Source organism: Heteronotia binoei, chromosome 1 (assembly GCF_032191835.1).
Source record: "Heteronotia binoei isolate CCM8104 ecotype False Entrance Well chromosome 1, APGP_CSIRO_Hbin_v1, whole genome shotgun sequence".
NCBI classification, from domain to species: domain Eukaryota; kingdom Metazoa; phylum Chordata; class Lepidosauria; order Squamata; family Gekkonidae; genus Heteronotia; species Heteronotia binoei.
In genome coordinates this window covers 118,416,417-118,441,705 of record NC_083223.1, presented here as the reverse complement: position 1 = coordinate 118,441,705, position 25,289 = coordinate 118,416,417, and the positions used below count along the sequence as shown (strand labels likewise).

General features: G+C 43.2%; 1 protein-coding gene across 1 annotated transcript in view; it reads left to right on the top strand.

Annotated features, from left to right (window-relative positions):
* The window catches only part of LOC132572482 (pantetheinase-like), a 30,146-nt gene extending 5,671 nt beyond the window's left edge, over window positions 1–24,475 (top strand). Inside the window, exons 3-7 of the mRNA XM_060239585.1 lie at window positions 1,134–1,326; window positions 7,724–8,021; window positions 17,788–18,161; window positions 21,767–21,937; window positions 22,831–24,475. Coding sequence (XP_060095568.1) covers window positions 1,134–1,326; window positions 7,724–8,021; window positions 17,788–18,161; window positions 21,767–21,937; window positions 22,831–22,950 — 1,156 coding nt within the window. The 3' untranslated portion in view covers window positions 22,951–24,475. The remainder of the gene's footprint in view (window positions 1–1,133; window positions 1,327–7,723; window positions 8,022–17,787; window positions 18,162–21,766; window positions 21,938–22,830) is intronic.
* The last annotated feature ends 814 nt before the right edge of the window (window positions 24,476–25,289 follow it).

Here is a 25,289-nt window from a genome sequence, read left to right as displayed (position 1 = left end):
GCCTCTCCCCAAAATACCCCCCAGGTTTCAAAACAATTGGACCAGGGGGTCCAATTCTATGAGCCCCAAAAGATGGTGCCCCTATCCTTCATTATTTCCTATGGAAGAAAGGCATTTAAAAAAGTGTGCTGTCCCTTTAAATGTGATGGCCAGAACTGCCGTGGAGTTCAATTATGCTTGTCACACCCTTGTTCCTGGCTCCACCCCCAAAGTCCCCAGATATTTCTTGAATTGGACTTGGAAACCCTACCCCCTGTTGTTAACTCTGCCAGGTCCTCACGCCCATTATTTGCCTAGCTAAGGGAGGCCTGAAGGGCTTGGGAGGGTACTCTGGGCCTTCTCAAGGGAGACTCTTAACCCAGAGTGGTGGCAGCAATTGGTAATACCCCCCTGAGTTGTGACAAAAGCCATGACTATTTCTGAATCAGCCAGTGCTTTTCAGCTTAGTCATACTTTATTCTTACTCTCTGTAACCAGCCTTGAAAGAAATGTCTCCTGCCAGGCCTATCTTTGAATGTTCTCCTTTAATCAACTACATTATGAATTCTAAAGTTTATGAAATGTCATCATTCTATTATTCCTCCCTCCTCCCACCCAAAGTTTCATTGACTATTAGTGCTGGGTCAGAAAAACCTCCTACAAGGAGCTCAAATGGTTTATTCTCCTGGCTATCCGCAGAGGCCTCAGTTCAGGGTGTGAGAGGATTTTCTGTGCCCATGTCCTCCTCTTCCCCCTTCTACTCTCTTAACACCTTGGCTCAGTCCTCCTCAGTCTCTTGTTGAAGGTTTAAATACCTACTTATAGGCCTTCCATCCCTTCCCTTTGCTGATCTGTTGAAAGACAGCTACATGTTCCAGATTTGCCCTCTGAAGATTTGGTAACTGGCCCAATGTGGCTTCCATCCAAACAACTGTGAAAGAAACGCTTGGGTAATGGGCCCATGCATCTCTTTGGCATAGCTGGCAGCCACGTTTGGTGTGCCTCTGGGCTTTGCCCCAGGTTAGAGGCCATTTCTTGATGGGCCAAGCACACAGTTTTCCCAGTGCCCCCCAGTGCCATACCCTAGGCCTGAGACTTCATGGTTCTCAGACCCCTGACATGTTTAACACCAATTATTTTCCTTTATGTGTTAGATTTGGATCAACTGAAGTGCAAGAACGACTCAGCTGCATGGCAAGAAACTACTCTATCTATGTGGTTGCTAATATGGGGGACAAGAAGTTTTGTAATTGGACTGATCCAAAGTGCCCCAAGGATGGTCACTATCAATACAATACAGATGTTGTCTATGATCCAGAAGGCAAATTTTTGGCACGCTACCACAAGGTTGGTTTGGTAATTGAACAAGCCCTGGAAGTCATATGATTATTATTTTTTCATTTACAAAATTTGTAAAGGTGGCTAACAGTTAAACAAAACATAAAAACAATTAAAACAATTACAACTAAAATATAAATACATATTAAAAGCACATAAAAGAGTAACCAGGATGAAGGGATAAGGGAGTAGGCCGTTCTTCAGGTATGCTATTAGTGCTGGCCTCAAGCCATGTAGGTCTTTAGAAGTCAACACTAGCACCTTGAATTGGGCTTGGAGACAATTCGGAGCTAGTGTCAATGGGTCAAGACTGGAGCAACATGAGCCCTATGGTCCTGTCCAGTCAGCATCCTGGCTGCAGCATTCTGTACCAGTTGAAGCTTCCAGACATTTTTTCAAAGGCAGCCCCATGTACAATGCAGTTGCTATAATCTAATCTAGATATAACCAGAGCATGCAGCACAGAGACCAGATCTTTTCTTCCCACAAAATGTCACTGTATTTTTTTTTTAAGTTATTGCCACCTCTTGGAGCTTATTTTATCTCAGGGAGGGGGGAAGAGAAAGGACAAAAAGAGAAAGGAATATGAGAGGTTTTCCCAATGAAATTACAATCTACATGTTTCTCTCACATTATCATGAAAAGGAAAAGATAGAGCCTTTTTGAACCAGTTAAGACAATGTGCTCCTAAACAGAGTAAATGTGACTTTTTTAAAATTTAAACTTTAGAACAGATTACTCTTATTTGTGGAGATTGAAGTGACTGAAGAGTCCAAATCGGCTAAGGAGTTTGGTTATAAGGAGGCTCTACAACAGCAAAATCAATCATTCCAGGAAAGCTAAAAAATATGAATGACGCTTCAAGATTACACTTGTTTCTTTAAAGAACCATATTCCTTTGCTCAACAGTGATACTGACACTGATATACTTACTTTGATGGCCTAACAATAATTTCTGATAGAAGAGACTCTCAAAAAGATTTTTGGGTAAGATTAATACATTATCTTCTTTTCTTTCTTTCTTTTTTTTCAAATGATCATGTTAATCATGATCAGTTTTCTGGATACCTCCAAAACCGATCAAAGCATACTGTAAACGTCTCCAGCTCTAGTTCTCATTCTTCGCTATTGTTAGACCCTTACAAAAAATTTTAAAATCTTTTTCTCCCTTCCATGTTCAGATTATAGACTGGGCCAATAAGTAGTTACTAAGGAACATGTAGCCTATTTTTAGAATGCCCAGAGATATTTATTTAAAGTTCTTTGAATGATTCCCAGATTTTAGAGAGAACCATATTAACTTTTTATTCATCAGAAGTTTCCACATTGATTTTAACACATTAGAGACAAATAATCTTTCATGAAATTTTCCCAAAACATTGTTTTAATTCTAAATCTCTTATACCACTTTTCTCAACTAGATACTCCTCTAGAAATTGGGCAAAAAATGCATCTTACTTCCTAAAGACCATGGAAATTTCCCAAGAAGGCAAAGATAAACCTCTAACTGATTTTTCCCCTACTAGTAAAAATCCAAGATTTCAGTTAATCAAAACTAACTACATCAGTTAAGGAACTGATTCAGTCTTTCTGCAAACAGCCTTAGGAAGATCAAGATAATATAACAGATCAGTTAAAACTACTTAGGGATAATCTAATCTCAAGAGTGAAAAGGATTGTAATTTATACCCTGTGGGATATGGCCATTGGATCAATCAGGCCCTCAACCCACTTCAGGAATCACAAAAGAAACATCATTTTCATTGATTGATATTTTGTATTTCTCCTGTTCCTTTAGATCCCAAAATGATAGTTCTATTTCCTAATCTATAAATTTATTTGCCTCCCCCAAAATCAAATATATCCACAGTGAAATATCTCCCTATTTAAAAATTGCCTCTTGGAATGTGGCAGGTTGATCTGTAAGATCAAGACGGAAGTGATCTCAGACATTTTTGGGTGCCTTTGACATAATTTTAGTTTAAGAAACATGGGCTTTGGAGGACATTTCTTTCCCTGGATACATTGTCTTTTCTCAATATGCTATAAAAGGATCTAAAGGCCTTCCCAAAAGGTGGCTTAGCTAGTTTAATCTCTATAATTATGAATATTAGGAATGTTGAATTGGTTGTATCTCATGCTCTTTTGCTGGGAATTTATCTTGAAATTACCAACTACTCTCTATTAATTTGTTCTGTTTATTTGTCCCCTAAGTCCCGATCTATAGCAAAACAAAACTGAGTACAAATGGGGTGTTAAATTGAAAATATTCAGGCCTGTCTTCCATTTAGCCAGTTTATTTTGGCCAGAGATTTTTTTTAATGGTAGAATGGGGCCTGATGGTAATGTGTTGATGCAGAAATTAATTGGCCCAGACAATGAAGACCTTCTCAGTCTTTATTGGTTTGACAGTGTTTCTAAGAATACGATAGTTAATTCAAACAACCTAGACCTAGCAAACCTTTGTATTCAGATAAATTTAATTCCAATTAATGGTTGAGTATGTCTCAACTTCAAAGGAGATTACACTTATACTGATGCAATTGGCTGAAATGTCATGGACTACTTTGTCATCAACAAGAATGGCTCCCTTTGTGAAAGCTATGGAAGTGGAGAATTTTCTGGGAAGTGATCGTCTTCCAGTTCTTTTATTTTTAGATCTTAAACCTTCCTGCATATTTTCTGTACCTTCTTCTCCAATCATCTAATCATTTATGTTGTACCCACTGGAAGCCTAGCCTTTATTCAACAATTCAGAAATTGCAATTTACTCCAGAAATCTCTCTCTCTCTCTCTACAGTTGTACTAATAAATTATCTTCATCTTCACCTTCTGCAGATTCTCTGTGCATTCTTTCTGAGATCTTTAACATTTTCAAACATTTTCAAATTGCAATTTGCTCCAGAAATCTCTCTCTCTCTCTCTCTACAGTTGTACTAATAAATTATCTTCATCTTCACCTTCTGCAGATTCTCTGTGCATTCTTTCTGAGATCTTTAACATTTTCAAACCAATATATACTAGGCCTAAAACACAGAGAAGTCTTTCTGTGGTAATACATTGAAACCTGTGGTTTGACTGTGAATGCAAACAGATTGAACATATGAACATATGAAGCTGCCTTATACTGAATCAGACCTTTGGTCCATCAAAGTCAGTATTGTCTTCTCAGACTGGCAGCGGCTCTCCAGGGTCTCAAGCTGAGGTTTTTCACACCTATTTGCCTGGACCCTTTTTTGGAGATGCCAAGGATTGAAACTGGGACCTTCTGCTTCCCAAGCAGATGCTCTACCACTGAGCCACCGTCCCTCCCCAAAAATAGAAAATTAAAATAGAACTCCCGCAAAAGGCCAGAGAATTTAAACAGAAAAATGATCTTGAGTCATTGAATGAACTGTTGACATTTAAAAAGTATTATAAATCTGTTATGACATCGGAAACACAACTTCATCTGTAAGGGTTGGAAACAATAGTGGCTGCTGGTGATAATAATGCATCTGTGTTCCAGTCAATCATTAACTCTGAATGACAGTCTATCATAATATCCCATTTTTCATTTCATCAACCATCTGCATTAACTATTTCAGTTCCCTCTTTTCCTTAACAGGATCTAATTCAATCTTAATGACTCTTCCTCTTTGGCCCCCAGTTACTCCTTAGTAGTCTCTTGTCTGCATGCAGGTAACACCTCAGGCACAGATTTAATTCCTAATGAGATATTTAAAGTTAACTCTACTTGGTGGACTGAACTTTTAGCCCCAGGCTTTAGTTTAGTAAATGCCTCCGGTAATATTCCATACTTTGGAAGCAGACCATCACAGTCCCCATATTTTTAAAAATGGTCTGGCTCTGACCCAGCAGGTTACTGTTCATTTTTTACTATTCTACTTGGGTAAGTTATACTCCTCTTATCTATTGGATAAGGTATTGGAATGGATGGAATCTAATAACATCTTAGGCTTGTAGTAAATTGCTTTCAGAAGAGGCTGTTCTAGTTTAGACCACAGTCTGGTTTTCTCTTCCATTTAGCCAAAAAATCTACTTCACTTTCTGAAAGAGTTCTTAATGTAACCTTTATGGATCTTAAAGGAGAATTTGAGAGTATTTCTTAGATCAAGACTCTCAAACAAATTAAGGAAACCCACTATGGATAGACAACTGTTAAGGTTGATAGAAAATCTTCATATCATCCAGACTGCTCAGGCCCACTGTCTGCAGCACAGAAGGAGGTCTATCTATTGACAGGGAAGTCTGGCAGGGGTGTTTCCATTCTTATTTCGCTTATACTTAGATGGGTTATCTGGCTCCCTTGACAAAAATTGTTACCCTCCTTGTGTAGTCAGCCTTGAGAGCTCACTTTTATACCTTCCCTTATACTGATGGGTTATTGATAGATTCCAAAAAGCGCAGGAATTTACAAATCTGGGAATAATTTTCACATATAATTTGAGTTGGTCCTCTCATCAAAAAGTCATGCTGAAAAAACCAAGACCTTGTTTCGAAGGCATCCTAAACTTTTTTTGGTACCATGGAGTATGATATATACTTGAGGCAATTAAAGTTTTCAATATGAAAATTGTCTCTTTCTTGCTTTTGGGGACAACCATCTGAATTCAATCAGTCAAAAAATCCTAAGATCTTCTCTACTTTGTTTGCTTTGTAAGTTGACCAACACACCAAAATGCATAGCTAGAGTGTCATGAGCAGAATTGGGTCAAACATCTTTGGAGGCTAAAGCTTGGCAAATGGCTTTCAATTTGTATCTTAAAGTGTTCTATAGTAACTCAGGATGCCTATTTTTACTAAAAGCAGATTATCATAAATCCTCTTGGTCCAACGTTCTCGACTCCAAAAGTCTCTCTTAATGAACTAAACACTGACATTACTCAGGGCCTGGAACCCACAGTTGTTAGCCAAGAAGAATAACCAAGAAAGGCATAACTTGAGCACATGGTCTCATGCCCACAGGGTTTGCTCTTTATTTTTTGGTATTTCTCAACCTAAACTTTGCTTTCCTATGCTTTTTATCTAACTATTACAAATTGTGTTAGAACTTTCTTATCATCTCAATTGAATGCACAGCCCACTCCAGTTATAGGGAAGAAAGATCCATTACTCAGATCACATTCCACCTTCTTTACTCCTTTTATCTGACAGATTCCCTAACCATACCCTTACTGTTGCAAGATTTTTCCACTCATTTAGTGTTATAAATAAATAAATATAAATAAAATTTTATTTATATCCCACCCTCCCTGCCTAAACAGGCTCAGGGTGGCTAACAACATCCATAAAATATACAATACAATAAATATACAAGACTTTAAAATCAACATTATCCAAAAACAATTCTAAATACACATTTGACATAATTTGACAGTAACAGTGATGTTCCTGGCGCTATTTCTGTCAGTTTACATGATAGCGAGGGTCCCTAGGCAAAGTCATTTTGGCGGACCCATTTGTTTAGTGATCATAAATCAGCAGTCTGTAAAAGCCGACCTAAAAAGGATGGTCTTGCAGGCCCTGCGGAATTGGTCAAGACTCCGCAGGGCCTGCACCTCTTCCGGGAGCTGGTTCCATAGGCATGGAGCTGCGATGGAAAAGGCCCGTGCGCGAGTGTTCTGCAGTTTGGCCTCTTTTGGCCCAGGGATAGTCAGCTTGTTCTTCCCTGCTGACCTCAGTGCTCTCTGGGGCTCGTATGGGGAAAGACGGTCCCTCAGGTAGGCAGGTCCTCGGCCATATAGGGCTTTAAAGGTAATAACCAGCACTTTGTAGCGAACCCGGTATGTAACTGGCAGCCAGTGCAGTTCGTGCAGCCCTGGCTGTATGTGCTCCCACTTCGGGAGTCCTAGCAACAGCCTAGCCGCTGTGTTCTGCACTAGCTGCAGCTTCCGGGTTCGGCACAAAGGCAGCCCCATGTAGAGGGCATTACAGTAGTCCAGTCTTGAGTGTTGAGTCCAGAAAATGCTACTTAACAGAAGGGTTTTTGACTGCTCAAGACTTAGTCAAGGAGCTTTAATCATATTAAGAGAAAGGTATTCCCTTTCCACAACTCAAGCCAAGATTGCACTACAATGGCATAGAAAGTCTTGCATGAGAGGCATTTTAACTTATGAAGGAGCATCTGTGCATTGCTTAGTGGTATGTAACTGCCTCCTCACTGAACTAAACAAGGAAGTCCTTGTGGGTAGAGCAGCACCATCTGTTTACTACATCATCACTAGAGAAGGGTACAAGTACTGACAGTGGTAATCAGTTATTGCTTTCACAGTTTTGTAAAGAAAAGCTAGGACACATAGCATTCTGCCAAAATTAACATGGGTCATGGTACTGAGATTAATTTTTTCCTCTTATCACCATAGAGCAATTTTCTTCTAAGAATATTTCTTTGTCTTATAAACAGTACAACCTTTTTGAGCCGGAAATGGCCTACTTCGATTATGCCAAGGAGCCACAGTTTGTCAATTTCAACACCTCTTTTGGAAGATTTGGCATTATCACTTGTGCTGATATACTTAATTTCCGTGAACCTGCCATATCACTTGTTGAAATATTCAAGGTGGATACAGTGCTCTTCCCAACTGCTTGGACGAATGATCTCCCACTATTGTCTGCTGTTCAGTTCCACTCAGCTTGGGCTATGGGAATGCGTGTCAATCTTCTTTCAGCAAATATACACAAACCATCCTTGGATCTTACTGGTAATCACAACCTTAAATTAAACATCTAGCATCTGCCAATGCTAACATGAGAATGGGAGAAGGTGCAATGAGATGACATACTTGTTAATTGCTGATGGGATTTATTGTGATTTTGGAAAATTCAGAGATTGTAAAAAAAACCCAAACAACATTATGTATTTGTATTAACAACTCAACACAAACTATTTATTTCATTCAGCCTCTTCAATCTGTCAGCTATATGACAAGACTTTGAGGCACACGAAATTGTAACAAGATTTGAAGCCTTGTTTGTACTGTTGTGGGCTTACATGAATTTTAATGCAAGAGGAAAAGCAAGAGAGAACCAGCTTTAAACCAATTTACACTCCAAAAAACACTAAAATTGTTTTTGTGTTATGTAACCAAATGCATGAGAGTGAATTTTTTCAAAGCAAGTGAGGGAATTGCTTAAAACAAAATTAAGATTTAAAATAGACTAATTTGGCAGGACAAGTCATTGATTATTACTTTGAGGACAGATTATAGGGAAAATAGCTAAAGTACAAAATACAATGACTGTTGTTAATATATAATGTTAATTACCAATTACATGCTAGATATGGGACAGAAAGCTGTAATGATACATGGCCTTTGTTTGGTGGGATAATTATTGGGCAGATATCCCACCCATGGAATAGTTAAACTGAAGGCATTGGACTGAGAGTGTAAAGCTATAGAATCCAATGGTTAAAAGAAAAGGAGTAACAAAAAGAAAACAGACAAGCTATATGATATGTCTAATGTACAAAAAAAGATAAAGGTGTGAAATTGGTTTCAGATGGTAGCTACATTGGTCTGTACTAGAACAGCTAGAATCCAGTCCTGTAGCACCTTAGAGACTAACAAGATCTTTTTAGGTATGAGCTTTAAAGAGTCAAAGCTCCCTTTTTTCAAGTGTGAAGCTGATATGTATAATGGAAAAAAGTAGGTAAATGTAATGATGCTGTCCCAAGGTAAATGTAACCTGTTTTAATCCCCCAAACATCGGACCTTCTGTCAGTCGGTCTTTCCCCTTCCTTCCTTCATATTTTTAGTTTTCTGCTGTGTGGTCATTGTGCTTTTTCTTAATGTTTTATTTTTAAAATTGCATTGCAAAATCCCACTATTCTCCTACCTTTCCTAAACAAAATGTTGCAGGAGTTTGGGGCTTGTTTGTACATAATTTCCTGTATCCTGGCTCCACCCTCAAAGTCTCCTGGCTCCACCCCCAAATTTTAGTGGGCCACGAAGGAGAAGTGTAAAAATAACTGGGCCACGGGGGGGGGGGGGTGGAATTTGGGAAACCCTGGGCTAGACTACTGCAGTTGCGATGTTGCTATAAAAATTATTTCTGTGACAAGCTGTGATCACTGATGTTACCAAGCTAAAAGCGTGGTCCATTCATATGTTCTATAAGTAGGAGAAATGAGAAAGGGGAAGGTGCAATGATGTGGGATTTTCCTGTGCAGCAGCACTTTCTTGCTAGTGTGGAAACTTCCTTTTCCAGCAGAATGTGATTTAAGCATACTGCCACAAGTCATCTGGAGCTGTTTTACCAAAGGCAATTCTGGTGGTAGCCATGCTTGTGATTAGTTATGTCAGGGGGGAAAGCTAGTAGATGGATGGTGCTCATATTCTTTAGGAGCTTGGCCAGATTTTTTCTGTCCTGCTCTTCTTGGTGAAACTTTTGTAGCTATGCACCAAACCTCTGTTTAAAGTTGGTTGGCTGGAGAAGGTCTTGCCCAAATTCAATTGAGTTTCCTGGACAGCTTGTTTTTTCCTGGTTATAAGCTAACACTAGTTATTGCGTTACACTGTTAGAATAATTTCAGATAAGGTGCCTTTGCCAGCATCCATCGCCAAATAACTTGGCTGAAATCCTGGAAAACTTCTTTGTAAATATATCCAAGCAGGCAGCCATGTTGGTCTGAAGCAGTTGAACAAAGCAGGAGTCAAGTTTCACCTTTATGACCAACCAATTTTTATTTAGAACGTAAGCTTTCGTGTGCTCTTAAGCACACTTCATCAGATGAGGAATCCAGCACAGTGAGCAAAGCTATACATAGCTGAGCAGAGCCATACATAGCTGTTAGGCAGTGGCCCAGAATACAAATACAGAATGCAAATGTACCATGTTGCATTCTGGGCCACTGCCTACCAGCTATGTATGGCTTTGCTCACTGTGCTGGATTCCTCATCTGATGAAGTGTGCTTAAGAGCACACGAAAGCTTACGTTCTAAATAAAATTGGTTGGTCTTAAGGGTGAAACTTGACTCCTGTTTTGTAAATATATCCTAAGACTCAGTCCACTCGTTAAGACTGTAAGCATTAAACCAGATTAGGGATGAGCACAAACCTTTGAGAACCTTTGTGACTAATTTTGGCTGGTTCATTGTTTGCAGCTCCACCATGAACCTCCACAAACTTTTAAGGCAGTTTGTGGAGGTTCACAGGGAACAAAAAGCCCCTGCTTTCTCCTCCCCACTTAAACCCCTTCTTTCTTCTTCCTGTGAAAGCCTCTGAAACAGCTCTGCTGTTTAGATCAGAAACAGTGAGACAGCTTGCTCTCATGCCTCAGCTGTTTCAGGCTCTAAACAGCTAAGCCTGCTCCTGTGGCTCAGCTGTTTAAGGGGCTCGCTGCTCATGGAAGAGTCTTTAAACAGCTGAGCCATATGGAGCAAACTGCTCAGTGTGGCTCAACTGTAAAGAGGCTTTCTTGGGCACCGAGTCCCAGGTTCAACTCCAAGCCATTTAACCACTGCTCGCTGCTCTCCATGGCTTTCCACAGGGAACAGAAAGCACTTGGTAACCTGGATTGCCCCAAAAGACCAGCACAACCACGTTTAACTTTTAAAAGGGGTAAATTATCTGAGATGAGGAGGCATGTGAAGAGGAAACTGAAAGGAAAGGTAAATACAGTCAAAACCCTTGGGGAAGCTTGGAGGCTATTTAAAACTACAATCCTAGAAGCTCAGATAAAATATATAGCACAAGTTAAGAAAGGCACAAACAGGTATAAGAGAAGGCCTGCATGGTTAACAAAGAAAGTAATGGAAGCTGTAAAAGGTAAGAAGGACTCCTTTAAGCGGTGGAAAGCTAGTCCAAGTGACATTAATAAAAGGGAACACAGGCTGTGGCAAATCAAATGCAGGACTGAGATCAGGCAGGCAAAAAGGGACTATGAGGAGCATATTGCAAAAAACATAAAGACCAACAATAAACATTTCTTCAAATATATTAGAAGCAGGAAACCAGCCAGGGAGGCAGTGGGGCCCTTGGATGACCAAGGGGTCAAAGGATTACTGAAGGAGGATAGGGAAATGGCTGAGAAGCTGAATGCATTTTTTGCCTCTGTCTTCACTGTGGAAGACAAGAAGTGTTTGCCTACTCCAGAACCACTAATTTTGGAAGGGGTGTTGAAAAACCTGAGTCAGATTGAGGTGACAAGAGAGGAGGTCCTACAACTGACTGACGAATTAAAAACTAATAAGTCACCAGGTCCGGATGGCATACATCCAAGAGTTCTGAAAGAATTCAAAGTTGAACTTGTGGATCTCCTGACAAAAATATGAAATCTTTCATTGAAATCTGCCTCCATTCCTGAGGACTGGAAGGTAACGAATGTCACCCCCATCTTTAAAAAAGGTTCCAGAGGAGATCCGGGAAACTACAGACCAGTCAGTCTGACTTCAATACCGGGAAAGTTGGTAGAAACCATTATCAAGGACAGAATGAGTAGGCACATTGATGAGCACAAGTTATTGAGGAAGACTCAGCATGGGTTCTGTAAGGGAAGATCTTGCCTCACTAACCTGTTACAGTTCTTTGAGGGGGTGAACAAACATGTGGACAAAGGAGACCCGATAGATGTTGTTTACCTTGACTTCCAGAAAGCTTTTGATAAATTTCCTCATCAAAGGCTCCTTAGTAAGCTCGAGAGTCGTAGAGTAAAAGGACAGGTCCTCTTGTGGATCAAAAACTGTCTAATTGATAGGAAGCAGAGAGTGAGTATAAATGGGCAGTCTTCGCAGTGGAAGACGGTAAGCAGTGGGGTGCCGCAGGGCTCAGTACTGGATCCCATGCTCTTTAACTTGTTCATAAACGATTTGGAGTTGAGAGTAAGCAGTGAAGTGGCCAAGTTTGCAGATGACACTAATTGTTCAGGGTGGTGAGAACCAGTGAGGATTGTGAGGAACTCCAAAGGGATCTGTTGAGGCTGGGTGAGTGGGTATCAACGTGGCAGATGAGGTTCAATGTGGCCAAGTGCCAAGTAATGCACATTGGGGCCAAGAATCCCAGCTACAAATACAAGTTGATTGGTTATGAACTGGCAGATACTGACCAAGAGAGAGATCTTGGGGTCATGGTAGATAACTCACTGAAAATTTCAAGACAGTGTGCGATTGCAATAAAAAAGGCCAACGCCATGCTGGGAATTATTAGGAAGGGAATTGAAAACAAATCAGCCAGTATCATAATGCCCCTGTATAAATCGATGGTGCTGTCTCATTTGGAGTACTATGTGCAATTCTGGTCACCGCACCTCAAAAAGGATATTATAGCAAAAAGTGCAGAAAAGGGCAACTAGAATGATTAAAGGTTTGGAATACATTTTAACCTTTCTTCATAGGGAAAGTGTTCTATTATGTATTGACTTTAAAGTGTACCGCATGGCGAGCCCTACAGAAGGCGACCCCAGGGTCCCCGGATGTAGCTCGCCATTCACCCCGCCCACCAAGACCGTTGGCGGGAAGTTTGGATGGAACAGGATTGGCCTGGTCAATCCAGGGGGCAGTTCCGGGCAATGTATATAAGCGGGGCCCGGCCCGCGTGCTCTCTCTCTTGTAATGTGCTCACAATAAAGAATGTTGCCTTCCAACCGTCTCGGTTTTCAGTACATTACAGTGGCGACGAGGATGGGATGCTAGCCCCGGAAATCTAAACAGGGCTACGTGGATCCCTCAGAGACTTCGAAGGCAACCCGTCGGCAACCACCGCCGCTGCAGCCACCATGGCTAACCAGAGCGGAACAACAGGCCGTATCGAAGAGTTCAACCCCGCCAATCCAGAGGAATGGGAGACATACACGGAGCGGGTCGAGTGCTACCTGCGAGCCAACAGAACAACAGAAGACTGCCTAAAGAGGGACGTTCTCCTGAGTGTCTGCGGGGCGGCCACGTTCCAAATCGCCAAGGGTCTCTCGGCCCCCGCAAAGATCACGGAGAAGTCCTCTGAGGAGATAGTCAGACTCCTCACCGGGCACTTCTTGCCACAGCCCTCACGGGTGGCCCGCCGGTTCCTCTTCCACCAGAGAGACCAGGCAGCGGGAGAGACGGCTGCCGACTACCTGGCGGCTCTCCGCCAAATCGCGGGCAACTGCAGCTTTGCACAGCTGGAGGAGACCCTGGCAGACCGCTTCACATGGGGCCTGCGAGACGAGAGGCTGCAACAGAAGCTGTTCGCGAGGGAAGAGCTCACCCTCCAGAGCGCCTTCAACAAGGCCGTAGCGTTCGAGCAGTCCACGAGGACCTTTCCCAAAACGAGAACTGATGCCGTACACCAAGGAGAAGCGGAGGGGACGAAACACTCGGCCAGAGCCCCGACTGGACAAGAGGACGAAAGCAGCCATAGGCCAGCTCTGTCCGCCACAGCAGTCGGGCCCCCGGCAGAGCCGGGGGCCGCGCCAACCCCACAAGGGTCCCCCCGGAGGTCGACCAGGGTGCGCACGGCTCCAGCTTACTTGAGGGATTATGTGTCCTGAGCTAAGGGGGGAGGAGTGTTATGTATTGACTTTAAAGTGTACCGCATGGCGAGCCCTACAGAAGGTGACCCCAGGGTCCCCGGATGTAGCTCGCCATTCACCCCGCCCACCAAGACCGGTGGCGGGAAGTTTGGATGGACCAGGATTGGCCTGGTCAATCCAGGGGGCAGTTCCGGGCAATGTATATAAGCGGGGCCCGGCCCGTGTGCTCTCTCTCTTGTAATGTGCTCACAATAAAGAATGTTGCCTTCCAACCGTCTCGGTTTCCAGTACATTACATGTTCCAAACCTTTAATCAGTCTACTTGCTCTTTTCTGGACTTTTTCCGATGCTATAATATCCTTTTTGAGGTAGCTTTTCTTTAAGCATCATAGAGCAATACCAGCAAAAGGGGGGGGGGGTGGCTAAGTAACAATCTAACCAGTCCTTCAGGAAGGGTAGTGAATCATTTTCAAAGGTGGCACAAAGATGACTTGGTAGGAAAAGGCCGAAGAGTCTTCCTTTAGATGAGTACCTGAAGAACAGGAGATGAGGGAAATTAAACTATTATAATGAGGTCCCTTTCCTCAATCCATTTCCTGTGTTGCTTATTGAAATTTTAAAGTGTATTAGAAATATAAATGCAAACTATAAGTCTCATTACTTCAGTCTTAGACCCAGAGCTTTTCTTGATCAGGAATGCACAGGAAGGAAGTTCTGGCTAGTTTGGCATCAGGAGTGTGGTCTATTATACAAATGAGTTCCTGCTGGGCTTTTTCTGCAAAAAAACCCCTGCTCAAACTGCCACCTATATCATTGTCTTGTCAGTGATGTTCATCCTGTTTGGATAGCTCACAGTGTCTGGGTTTCCTTGTTCTGGAAGATCAGTCAGTATCTATATTGTTAAGTTGGTATCTTCGTGGTCTCTGTTCTTCACACTGATGGGATATAGTGCGCCTGTGCTGATCCCGATCAGTACTTCAAAGCCTAGAAAGAAAGGATTTTGTGCCCCTCCCACCAGGATGGGCACGAGGATCTCGCCAGTTCTTTTCTGACCGTCGCATGGATAGGATCTCCTCCCGTCTTCTCATCGGTACTTACCTTCGTTATCCTCGATATCTCCGCCCCCGCCAGCTTGGGACCAGCGACAATGGCAGTACTTGTACGGTGTGTATCCTATGCCATCAGCCTTCCCATGGCTCACCCACCCGCTGCCGGACTGGGATGCATGCTCTGCCGCCACATCCTACCACTCTTACCATCGGGATCCACACCGAGGCCCAGATCCTCCGGCACCAAAGCGTCTGGCTGAGTGCCTGGCCGTTTCAACCTACACGCATTTTGACACCAACACCTCGACACCGACCCTCGACACCGAGGACCCTGGAGTTGCCCGCCAGCCATCAGAACCCGACACGGCTTCCTCCCGTTCTGACCCCGACCCCAATTCGAACTCAGACCAACCTAATCACCTGGATTCCTACACCGAACCCTCTCAACATCCGATGGAAGAATCATCGGTCTCCCCATCTGAAGACCTTAGAGCTTATGGCGACTTTGTCAAACGCATGACCCACTCTTTGTTGTTGCTGCTATTGCAGCTGAAATCTTTCGTGACTGGCAGGGTCTTCGACATAGTACAACGTGATGCGTCCACGCCAGTAGCCCTTCCCATGACTTTGGTGCTTCTTCAAGCAGCCAAAGTCCCGTGACCCAAACCAGCATCCACACGATTTCCACATGACGCACTGACCACATGTAGCGCTATAGAATGATTTTAAAGCTGATATACGTAAATTATGGTTTTATAGGTTTTATTCGATTGATTGTATTTTATGATGTTGTAAGCCGCCCTGAGTCTGCTTGCGGAGAGGGCGGGATATAAATTGAAAGTAATAAATAAATGTACAAAACACAGGACACAGAAGCTGGTTTTCTTTTCAACCATCCCAAACGGAACTCTGTAGTGGTCTCCTCTTCCTCAAAGAGTAAGCGCACCCACTCCATGCCCCCCCAATAAGGAGGGAAAAAAGCTCGATTCCTTCGGCCGCAAGATGTACTCTGCAGGAGCCCTGGGGATTAAGACTGCAAACTATGAAGCGTGCATGGCTAGATACCAGTAGGCCCTCGGAAGAAGCCGGCGGATGTCTTACCTTCCCTACCAGAAGATAAGGCTCAGGAGGTGAAACGCCTTCAGAAGGAGGCTATGCTCATTGCGAAACACCAAGTCAACGCCACCAAGCATTCCGTGGATGTCTTTGCCCCTCCTGGTGGCTCATGGGGACCGTCTCCTTCACCACAACATCCCACACCTGAAGCTCACAGCATGGCGACTACGGTGAGGTCCATTCGGGAGTTCATTGATCATGTCCTCCTGAACAGTAGGCGCCTGGCCACTAGGCGCATTTATGAGTACAAGTGGAGAGTGTTTCTGACACACAGGGATACTCTGCCGGCATTCTTGAATGACACACCCTTGCTGCCAGTGTTCAGCTTCCTCCTCTCTCTGTTGAACAGAGACCTTGCCCTTTCCTCTCTTTGTGTATACCTAGCGGCCATCTCTGCTACTCATGATCTGGTAGATGGGTTGTCACTTTTTCCGCACCCATCTGTTAAGAAGTTCCTGAAGGGCCTCGCCCGTCTTGCTCCAGTGCATAGACGCCTGACCGCCCCCTGGGACCTTCCACTGGTGCTTTATTGCCTTACCCTGCCTCCTTTTGAGCCCATGGCGAATTCTTCCCCCATCTCCTGGTGTGGAAAACTGCGTTCCTGGTTGCGATCACTTCTTCTAGGAGAGTGGGGGAACTTAGAGCTCTGCATTGTGATTCGTCTCACATCTCCTCACAGGATGGAGTCTGCTTGATTCCGGACTTGGACTTTCTCCCTAAGATTGTGTCCGAGTTCCACCTATCTGTGGACATCAACTTGCCCACTTTTTACCCTAACCCTACCAATGACAAGGAGCATCACCTACATACCCTAGATATATGCAGGGCACTCTCCTTCTATTTGCATCGCACCAGAGGTTTCAGACAATCTACTTTGCTGTTTGTGTCCTACGCACCCCGTACGCTCAGACAGCATATCTCCTCCCAGCGTTTATCAAAGTGGATTGTAGAAACCATAAAACTTTGCTACTTACTGGCTAAATGACCCCTACCGGGACCTGTGCTAGTGCATTCCACAAGATGGCTGGCCTCCCCCATGGCCTTTTTCAGGGGGGTTCCGTTGCAAAGCATCTGTAGAGCAGCCATGTGGGCTACACCTCATATCTTTGTTCGCCACTACACTCTAGACGTCCAACCGAGTCAGCATGCCTTGGTGGGCATGGCAGTTCTGCAGGCAGCGGTTCCCTGAGCACCTTCCAGCACCCTCCTCTAGGTAGGTCTTGTGGCTTGTCAGTCTGCCATCAGTGTAAAGTACAGAAACAATGAAGAAGATAAACAGGATGCTTACCTGTAACTGATGATCTTTGAGTGGTCATCTGTGCATTCACACTACCTGCCCTCCTTCCCCACTGCTGTCGATTCTCTAAGGGCTTACAGCACTCAGAAGGAACTGGCGGGATCCTCGTGCCCATCCCACTAGGCATGCGTGGTGAGGAGCCGCGCATACCTGGTGGGAGGGGCGTAAATATCCTTTCTCTCTAGGCTTTGAAGTACCGATCTGGATCGGCACAGGCTCAGTATATCCCATCAGTGTAAATGCACAGATGACCTCTCAAAGATCATCAGTTATAGGATGAAGCAACCTGTTTTTAGGCCTTCCATTGTCTAACACACTGCTTTCTGCTCTCCATGGCTTTCCATGGCTCAGAGCTATTTAAATCCCTGCTTTCTGCTTCATGCAAAAAACAGCATGGAACAAAAAGCAGGTGTTGCAAGTCAACCTCCCAGTTCATATAGGTTATTGGTACAATTCATAGTCCAGCCATAAACCAAACCACAAACCAAACTGCAAAATGTGGTTTGCATCAATCCCTAAACTAGATTTCATTCCAATCCATTTATGTTTGTCATCTACAGGAAGTGGTATCTTTACACCTAATGGAGCCAAGATATATCACTTTGATATGGAAACTCAGAAAGGTCGTCTCCTCATTGCAGAAGTTGATGCCCGCCCTCGTCAGTCTCCGACATATCCTCCCTCTGTTAACTGGAGCTTGTATGCTTCAAATCCTGAGCACTTCTTTCCACAGGCTGAAGTATTCACTGGAACCATTTATTTCGATAATTTCACCTTCACTGAACTTTCTCAAGAAGCAGGAAATCATACAGTTTGCCAGAAAGGCCTCTGTTGCCATTTGAGCTACAAGATGACAGGAAAATGCAATGATGAAGTTTACGCATTTGGGGCTTTTGATGGGCTTCATGTGATTGAAGGAGAATATTATTTGCAGGTAAAAAATTTAGTGGGATGTAATGAGTAAGCATGAGATGGAAGGTGGCATGGTATTTAGCCCAGTCTCATTAGATTTTGGAAGCTAACAAGGGTTGATTCGTGGATGGGAGACCACCAAGGAAGGCTCTGCAGAGGAAGGCACTGGCAAACCACCTCAGTTTCTCACTTTCCTTGAAAGCCGCTTGCTGGGTTTGCCATAAGTTGGTTATGACTTGACTGCATGTACAGACATAATGGACAAGCATTACTTCATAAATGAAGAATGCTATACCTGCTATCCCTATAGTACATTCTTCCTGTGTGACAAATAGAAAGGTATTGTCTCCTGAGCATTTTCTGAAATCTTATAGCACCTTAGGATTTGTTATAGAATTACCTGTAGATCTCTGCTGGAGATTCAAAGAGTTCTGGATAATTTTGGTAGAGTTTCTGGTATGCGTGCTAATCTCTAAATCTGAAATATATCCTATTTTCTTATCTTCTGAGATAACTTCTTCTGTCAAGCATTCCTATTCTTACTCTTGGTGCAGACACACCTGGCAACATTTAGGGGTTCACATTCCTATTAATTTGACTGTTATTTTCAAACAGAATTATGATAAATTGTACTTGACTTTAGTTAATCTACTGAAAGAATAGAATTTGCTACATCTCTCTCTGGCAGATTGTATTCATCTAGTAAAATGCTTCATTTTTCCAACATTTTTATTTCTTTTTCATGCTCTACCAATCTTTATTCCAATGGTTGCTTACTCACCAAATTTATTTGGTCTTATAAGAAGTCACGCTTAAACCAACGGATAGTATATAGACCATCTTACTTGAGTGGCTTGGACTTTCCAAATCTGAGAGTGTATTATCAGGCTTCCATTATTGCTAACATTATTCGTATTTTGAATTTGGACTTCATGACAGAATGGATGCTATTAGAGCAGTCTTTGATTGCTCCCCTTTGCTTAAATTTTTTTGGTTAACTTCAAAATTTAGCTTGCACAAACTTCAAAAGCTTGCACAAAATAATATTTTTGTGTGTGTAATGCTTCAGACCTGGTATAGAAATAAAAGGCTTCTTGTCCCAGAAATCTCTCTATATGCAACATATACTAATCAACCCTGGTTTGGTCTGGGAAACATTCCAGGAGTATTTGATGATTGGATAAAAGTAGATATTTCATGCCCAATAGATCTATTATATAATGGATCAATAAGAGTTAAGAGTTTTATTTCAGTTCCTTGGTTTAGATACTTACAACTTAAAAATTTGATTGAACATCTCTCAGAAATCGGTGTTTTGGCCAGATCGCGATACACTTTTGAACAACTGTTAGCTCTGCCTTCCCCCTGTATAAAAGGTCTTCTATCTAAATTATATAAAATCTTAATTATGTCAGAATTATGGCTCAGGGTGTTTAGGGGGTTGGGGCACCCATTGGCTACTTAGGGCACCATGCCACCCCTGCTCATCATCTTCAGCCATCAGACAGCTTGGCTCATCCTCTCAACTCTTTGGTTAAGTGCTTTTGCAGGGGTTTGCATGAGAGTCTGAGCTTTTTCCCACACAGCTTACCATGGAGCGAAGTCCCTCCTCACCTCGCAGCGTCTGCTCGGATTTCCCACCAACTGCTCCGCAGAAGCAGGAAGATCCGTGGCTTTTGCGTCGCTAACATAAACTGGGTTTTAGCGGTTTACATTTGCGATGCAAAAGGCCCGGCACTTCCTGCTTCCGCGGAGCAGTTGGTGGGAAATCCGAGCAGACGCTGCACGGTGAGGAGGGACTTCGCTCCCCTTTAAGCTGTGTGGGAAACAGCTCTCTGTCTTCTTGGTGGTATCAGCATGGTGCTGGATCCATTCTCAGGAAGTCAGTCTGTGCCCATTTCCTGAGTGTGGGGTTCTCCCTAAGGCAAGGGTGAGGGACCTCCATCCCAAGGGCCATATGCGGCCCTAAAGGTCACTTGGTGTAGGACTCGGGGATTGCTGGGCTGAACCGAGCCATGTGGCAGCCTCCCTGGGGCCCAGCTGGCCAGCGAAGATCATGGGACCCAACCACGCTGTGCAGCAGCCTCCCCAGGGCCAGGCAGGGATCACAGGGCTCAGATGTACTGTGCGGCAGCCTCCCCTGGGCCTGGCTGGCCGGCCAGAATTGCTGCAGGCCCTGGAAAAGTTACTGTCACAGTTCAGTTTGCACTTGATTATCCCAGATGGTGTGGCCTAATATGCTAATGAGTGTGTGACCTAATATGCTAATATTAGGGGATGTGATCTAATATGCTACTGAGTTCCTGTTGAGCTTTTTCTACAAAAAAGCCCTGGACCTATGCATTTGCCTAGGGTGGTAGGCCAGGTGTGTTGTGTGTGTGTGTGTGCCAGATTAGGCTCTCCCCACATGACTTCAAATGGAAAAAATTATTTGCATTAATTTTGCTGGCCTGAATCATTCTCCCTTGCTGGAGCACTGTTCTTTAAGTTGATAATTTTTTATGGCCCGCGAATGATGTTATAAATATCCATATGGCCCTTGGCAGAAAAAAAGTTCCTCACCCCTGCCCTAAGGGATCTTGGAAGAGGGGTGACTGATACGCCCAGCCTGGAAGCATGTCCAGGGATTACCCTTATACTTAGGTGGCAAGGGGAGCATCCACCCTACTGGGATCCAAAAACCTGCCATCCCAAAGTGACCAGAAGATCATCAACTGACAGGTGGATCTATATGTATATTTTAGCTCCCTAAAATTATTTGCAAAATAAAGGTGATGTTGAAATGGCCTGTTTAGGTAAGTTTAATAGTCCACAGTGCTACCATGTGGTCTCAACTTATTAAATCTTGGGTTGGTTGGTTTTTTAAATCAAGAAAAACGTCATGCAAATATTACAATGAATCAACTCTCTCTCACACACACACGCACACACACACGGAATTTACATATTACAAAGAAAGCATAATCTTTTGTATAGACAAAAAGGTGTCCCAACCTTGTGTCTATTCAGAGAGTAATCCCTGTGGCTCCTGACTGAAGCAGCAAAATACTCATTCTTGTGGGAAAAATAGTCTGCTATTTCTTTAACATATTTTAAACTGGTACATAAAACTCAACAGTTATCCGGGAATAGAGCCAGTCTGGAGTAGTGGTTAAGTGTGCAGACTCTTATCTGAGAGAACTGGGTTTGATTTCCCACTCCTCCACATGTATCTGCTGGAATGGCCTTGGGCTAGCCATAGCTATTGCAGGAGTTGTCCTTGAAAGGGCAGCTGCTGTGAGAGCCCTCTCAGCCCCACCTACCTCATAGAGTGTCTGTTGTGGGGGGAGAAGATATAGGAGATTGTAAGCCACTCTGATTCAAAGAGAAGGGTGGGGAATAAACTGCAGTCATCATCGTCAAAATAATAGGATCTGCTTAAATGTTAACACAAGTGATACTTGTAAAAAACTGTACCATTCCAAAGCCCACTGGCACCTACAGAACTGGTAGGGCAAGCATTTCTTCTTTTTCTTAAATATGTGTTGGATATGTACCATGTAAATATATATATATACCATGTAAATGAGACTATATTTCTTCTTAAAGATGTGTTAAATATTTCCTTTCCCTATTTTTTATCCATAGATATGTACACTCGTGAAGTGTAACACCACAAAATTGAAATCATGCGGGCAGAAAGTGGATACTGCTCGTACCAAGTTTGACTATTTTTCTCTCAGTGGCACATTTAATACTAGTTATGTGTTTCCAGAAGTCTTGCTGACAGGAACTCAGCTGGCCCCAGGAGAATTTGAGGTAAGAGAAGAACTAACGCTAGTTCACACTTCAGTGGAAGATTGTTATTAAATGACACACATAGGTACAAAAAACAAGATTGTTCCTGAACTTTCAGTATCTGTGTCTTTATACTTAATGCTAAATGTCATAGAAAGCCTCTTGCTGAAGTGGAATTTAGTCTTTAATAACTTCTATAGAGACAGTATAAGTAGGTTGAGGGTAATGCACTCAGCTTCCCTATATTTGAGAAATGGGTGGTCTGCCATGATTGCTAGCAAACAAGATGCAGTTCTGCGTGCCATTAGAATAAACGGCATCACTTTTACATTACAGGTTTCCAAATTGACTCAGTTTGCTGTGGATCTTTCCCATTCCTCAAAACAGTCAGCTTTATCAGTTGATAAATCTCCAGACTTCTTTTTTTGCCCATTCTTGAATTGACAGGGCTCTTTCTCAATTCTAATGTCTCACAAATACAATTCTCGTTGCCATTATGAGGTGTAGCCCCACAGAGCACAGGGATTTAGGATCGTTTGAGCAAGGCCTCAGCTGACAGTATGACACCTCCTTTGTTTCAAGCAAATAAACTAGGCAGCCTATTCTTCATGGCCAGTCCTTCCTCCTGGAAAAAAAGAGTTCTGAGTCTAATCTCCTTCTTCATGTGTGCACTGTATAGTAGAAGTTTGCTGTGCATAAATGTGCCAATGGAACTTCACTGCTGTCTACTCAGACTGGCAGCAGGTTACCAGGGTCTCAGGTCTTCTTCCAGTTCTTGTCCCTGAAAACTGCCAGGGATTACACCTCAGAGCATGGCCCTGTCCTGGGAAGATCTACAGGGACTAATCATTGACTACTTTCATAAAAACATACTTTCACATGTACAATTTTCATGTAATTTTTCTGTTTCCCAGGTATTGACTGATGGACGTCTGATAAGCAGTCACCCCCTCTCAAAGCCGGTCTTATCTGTAGCTCTTTTTGGGAGGTGGTTTGAAAAGGACCCTCCACATCCACAGAATGCCTCCCCATGAAACAATTCTGCATTACTTTACCCTCCTTTTACACTATCAGTATTTTGTAACATTCATCCAGTTATTCATATTATATCTCCAGTTTCTGACTTCTGAAAGGGCTGTATGCCAGAAGTAAAAAATAGTGTCTTTATTCCATTGTCAGACAAACTAGACTTGTAGAAGTCAAGATGCACCTTTAAGACCACCAAAGTTTTATTCGGAACATAAGCTTTCATGTGCTAGAAGCACAGTTCATCAGAAAATAGACTGGAATGGCAAACAGTCCTTAATAAAGAGAGAGTGGGCAGTGAATTAGTATACAAAATCATGGAAATGTTTGTTAGCAGATTAAGAGAAGCGCTATTTGGGTTCTGGTGATTGTTAGTTTATGTTAACTGGGCTGCATCAACAAGAGGGCAATAAAAGTCAGAACAGCAGATTGATGAATATGTGAAGTGCCATAAATAAGAATCTTGTGATCAGGGCCATCGCATGGGAGTAGGCCAAGTAGACAGTTGCCTAGGGGTGCCACCTGGCCTAGGGGCGCCAAGAGGTGCCCCCTTTCCCTCTGTGGCTGGTGCTGCTAACTTCCCGACCTTGCAGAGGTTTAGAAAGCCTCTGCAAGGTCGGGAAGACAGCGGGCACACTTACTTCCATGTGCTTACTTCCATGCCTTCCCCCCCCCACCTTGCCAAAGTTTGGAAAGCCTTGGTGAGGTGGAAGACAGCGGGCGCACTCAGAGCTACCAGCTCTGGGTGCGCTCGCTGCCATGCTCCCCCGCCTCGGCAAAATTGGGGAAGGCGGTGTGGCCAAGACTTTCCAAGCTTCAGCGAGGTTGGGTGGCATAGCAGTGAGCGCGCTCAGAGCCAGCGGTTCTGAGTGCGCCCACTGTCTCCCTGACCTTGTGGAAGCTTTCCATGCCTCGGGGAGGTCAGGGAGGTGCTTGGCCCTCTCCTGCTTCAAGCGGGAGAGGGCCGAGAACAGGGGTGGGGGTCAGGTTTCGGCCTGGGGCGCTGGATTCCCCAGCGCCAGGCCTGGTTGTGATGTTAGCTCTGGGTTTAAAATGAGGGCATTAGTTTCTCAAGAGGTTTAATTTAAGCATGTAACATACATATAAACATAATTCTAGTTAGCCATTAGGGAAAAAAAGAATACACTAAAATATAGTGGGAGATGGGTTAGTAAATCTGATGAGATAAACAGCCAATATCCCTTATTTGAGTATGTCAATACAAAAAAAAACATTCTGATACACTGTTCTAAAAGAGAAATACATTGGAATACTGTGGATATATAGCTATACTCAGTGAGAGTGGGTTTAGCATTCATTACCTAAACTAATGGGTAGCTGTGTTGTTCTGAAGCAATAGAACAAAGTTTGAATTCAGTGGCACCTCTAAGACCAACAAAGTTTAATTCTGGGGATAAGCTTTCAGGTGCACACAAACCTCACATTCTTTAACTATTGTTGTAGGCCACCTTGAACCACAAGGAGAGCTGGAATATAAAAGAATTAATAAATAAGATACACAATGAAGAAAAACTTTTGCATCTCTCTGTGAATGGGGCTGTAGTCATTAATAAATGCAACTTCTGGTTTAAGACTGGGGAAATATTTGTTAATGTCACCCAAAGTGTATTTCATCAGATAACTAATTGACATTTCAATTAGATTGACATTTCTCTGCTGGTAGAAACTTCACTTTCCAAGTTAGGTTGCCAGCAGTCTAAGGGAATAATGTCGTACCATTTTAATAGAGGCTTAATATGTGGAAATGGGTAGTTGAAACTTTTCATGGCATGGAGGCAGGCCTCAGATTCAGCGGGAGCTCACAGGAGCACAGCTCCTGAACCTTTCTGAGAGTTCCACCTCCTCCTTCCCACCTTGTCCATTGAACAGTAGGTACAGCTGCATAACAATCCCTGGATGAGCTCCACCACCTATTTTTCTACAAAACAATCCCTACATGGAGGTAAATAATATCTGGTAAACAATGCCCTACTGAACCTCAAAGGGACAGCACATTTTTTTTCCTCCAGCCTGTTGGAAACCATAGTTCCATGACTAGGCCAATATGTTATGCAAGTCTCATAGAATTTCTTCCTTTTGCTCTTTTTCCTACTGAGAAGGCATTGGAAAATGGATTTGTCATAGCAGATGGGGGTCAGTCCAGGCCCCACTTCATGAGGTCACTATGACTCCAAGGGCATCTTTTCATCATTGGTCCACATTCATGAGTTGGTACCTCTTCTGCCTCAACAGTGGCAATGATTCCACCAAGAAAAAATTGGAGTCTAGCTAAGTCCCCAAGGAAATAATTACTATTTTGCTCTTTTCCAGTTTCCAGCTGCTTGTT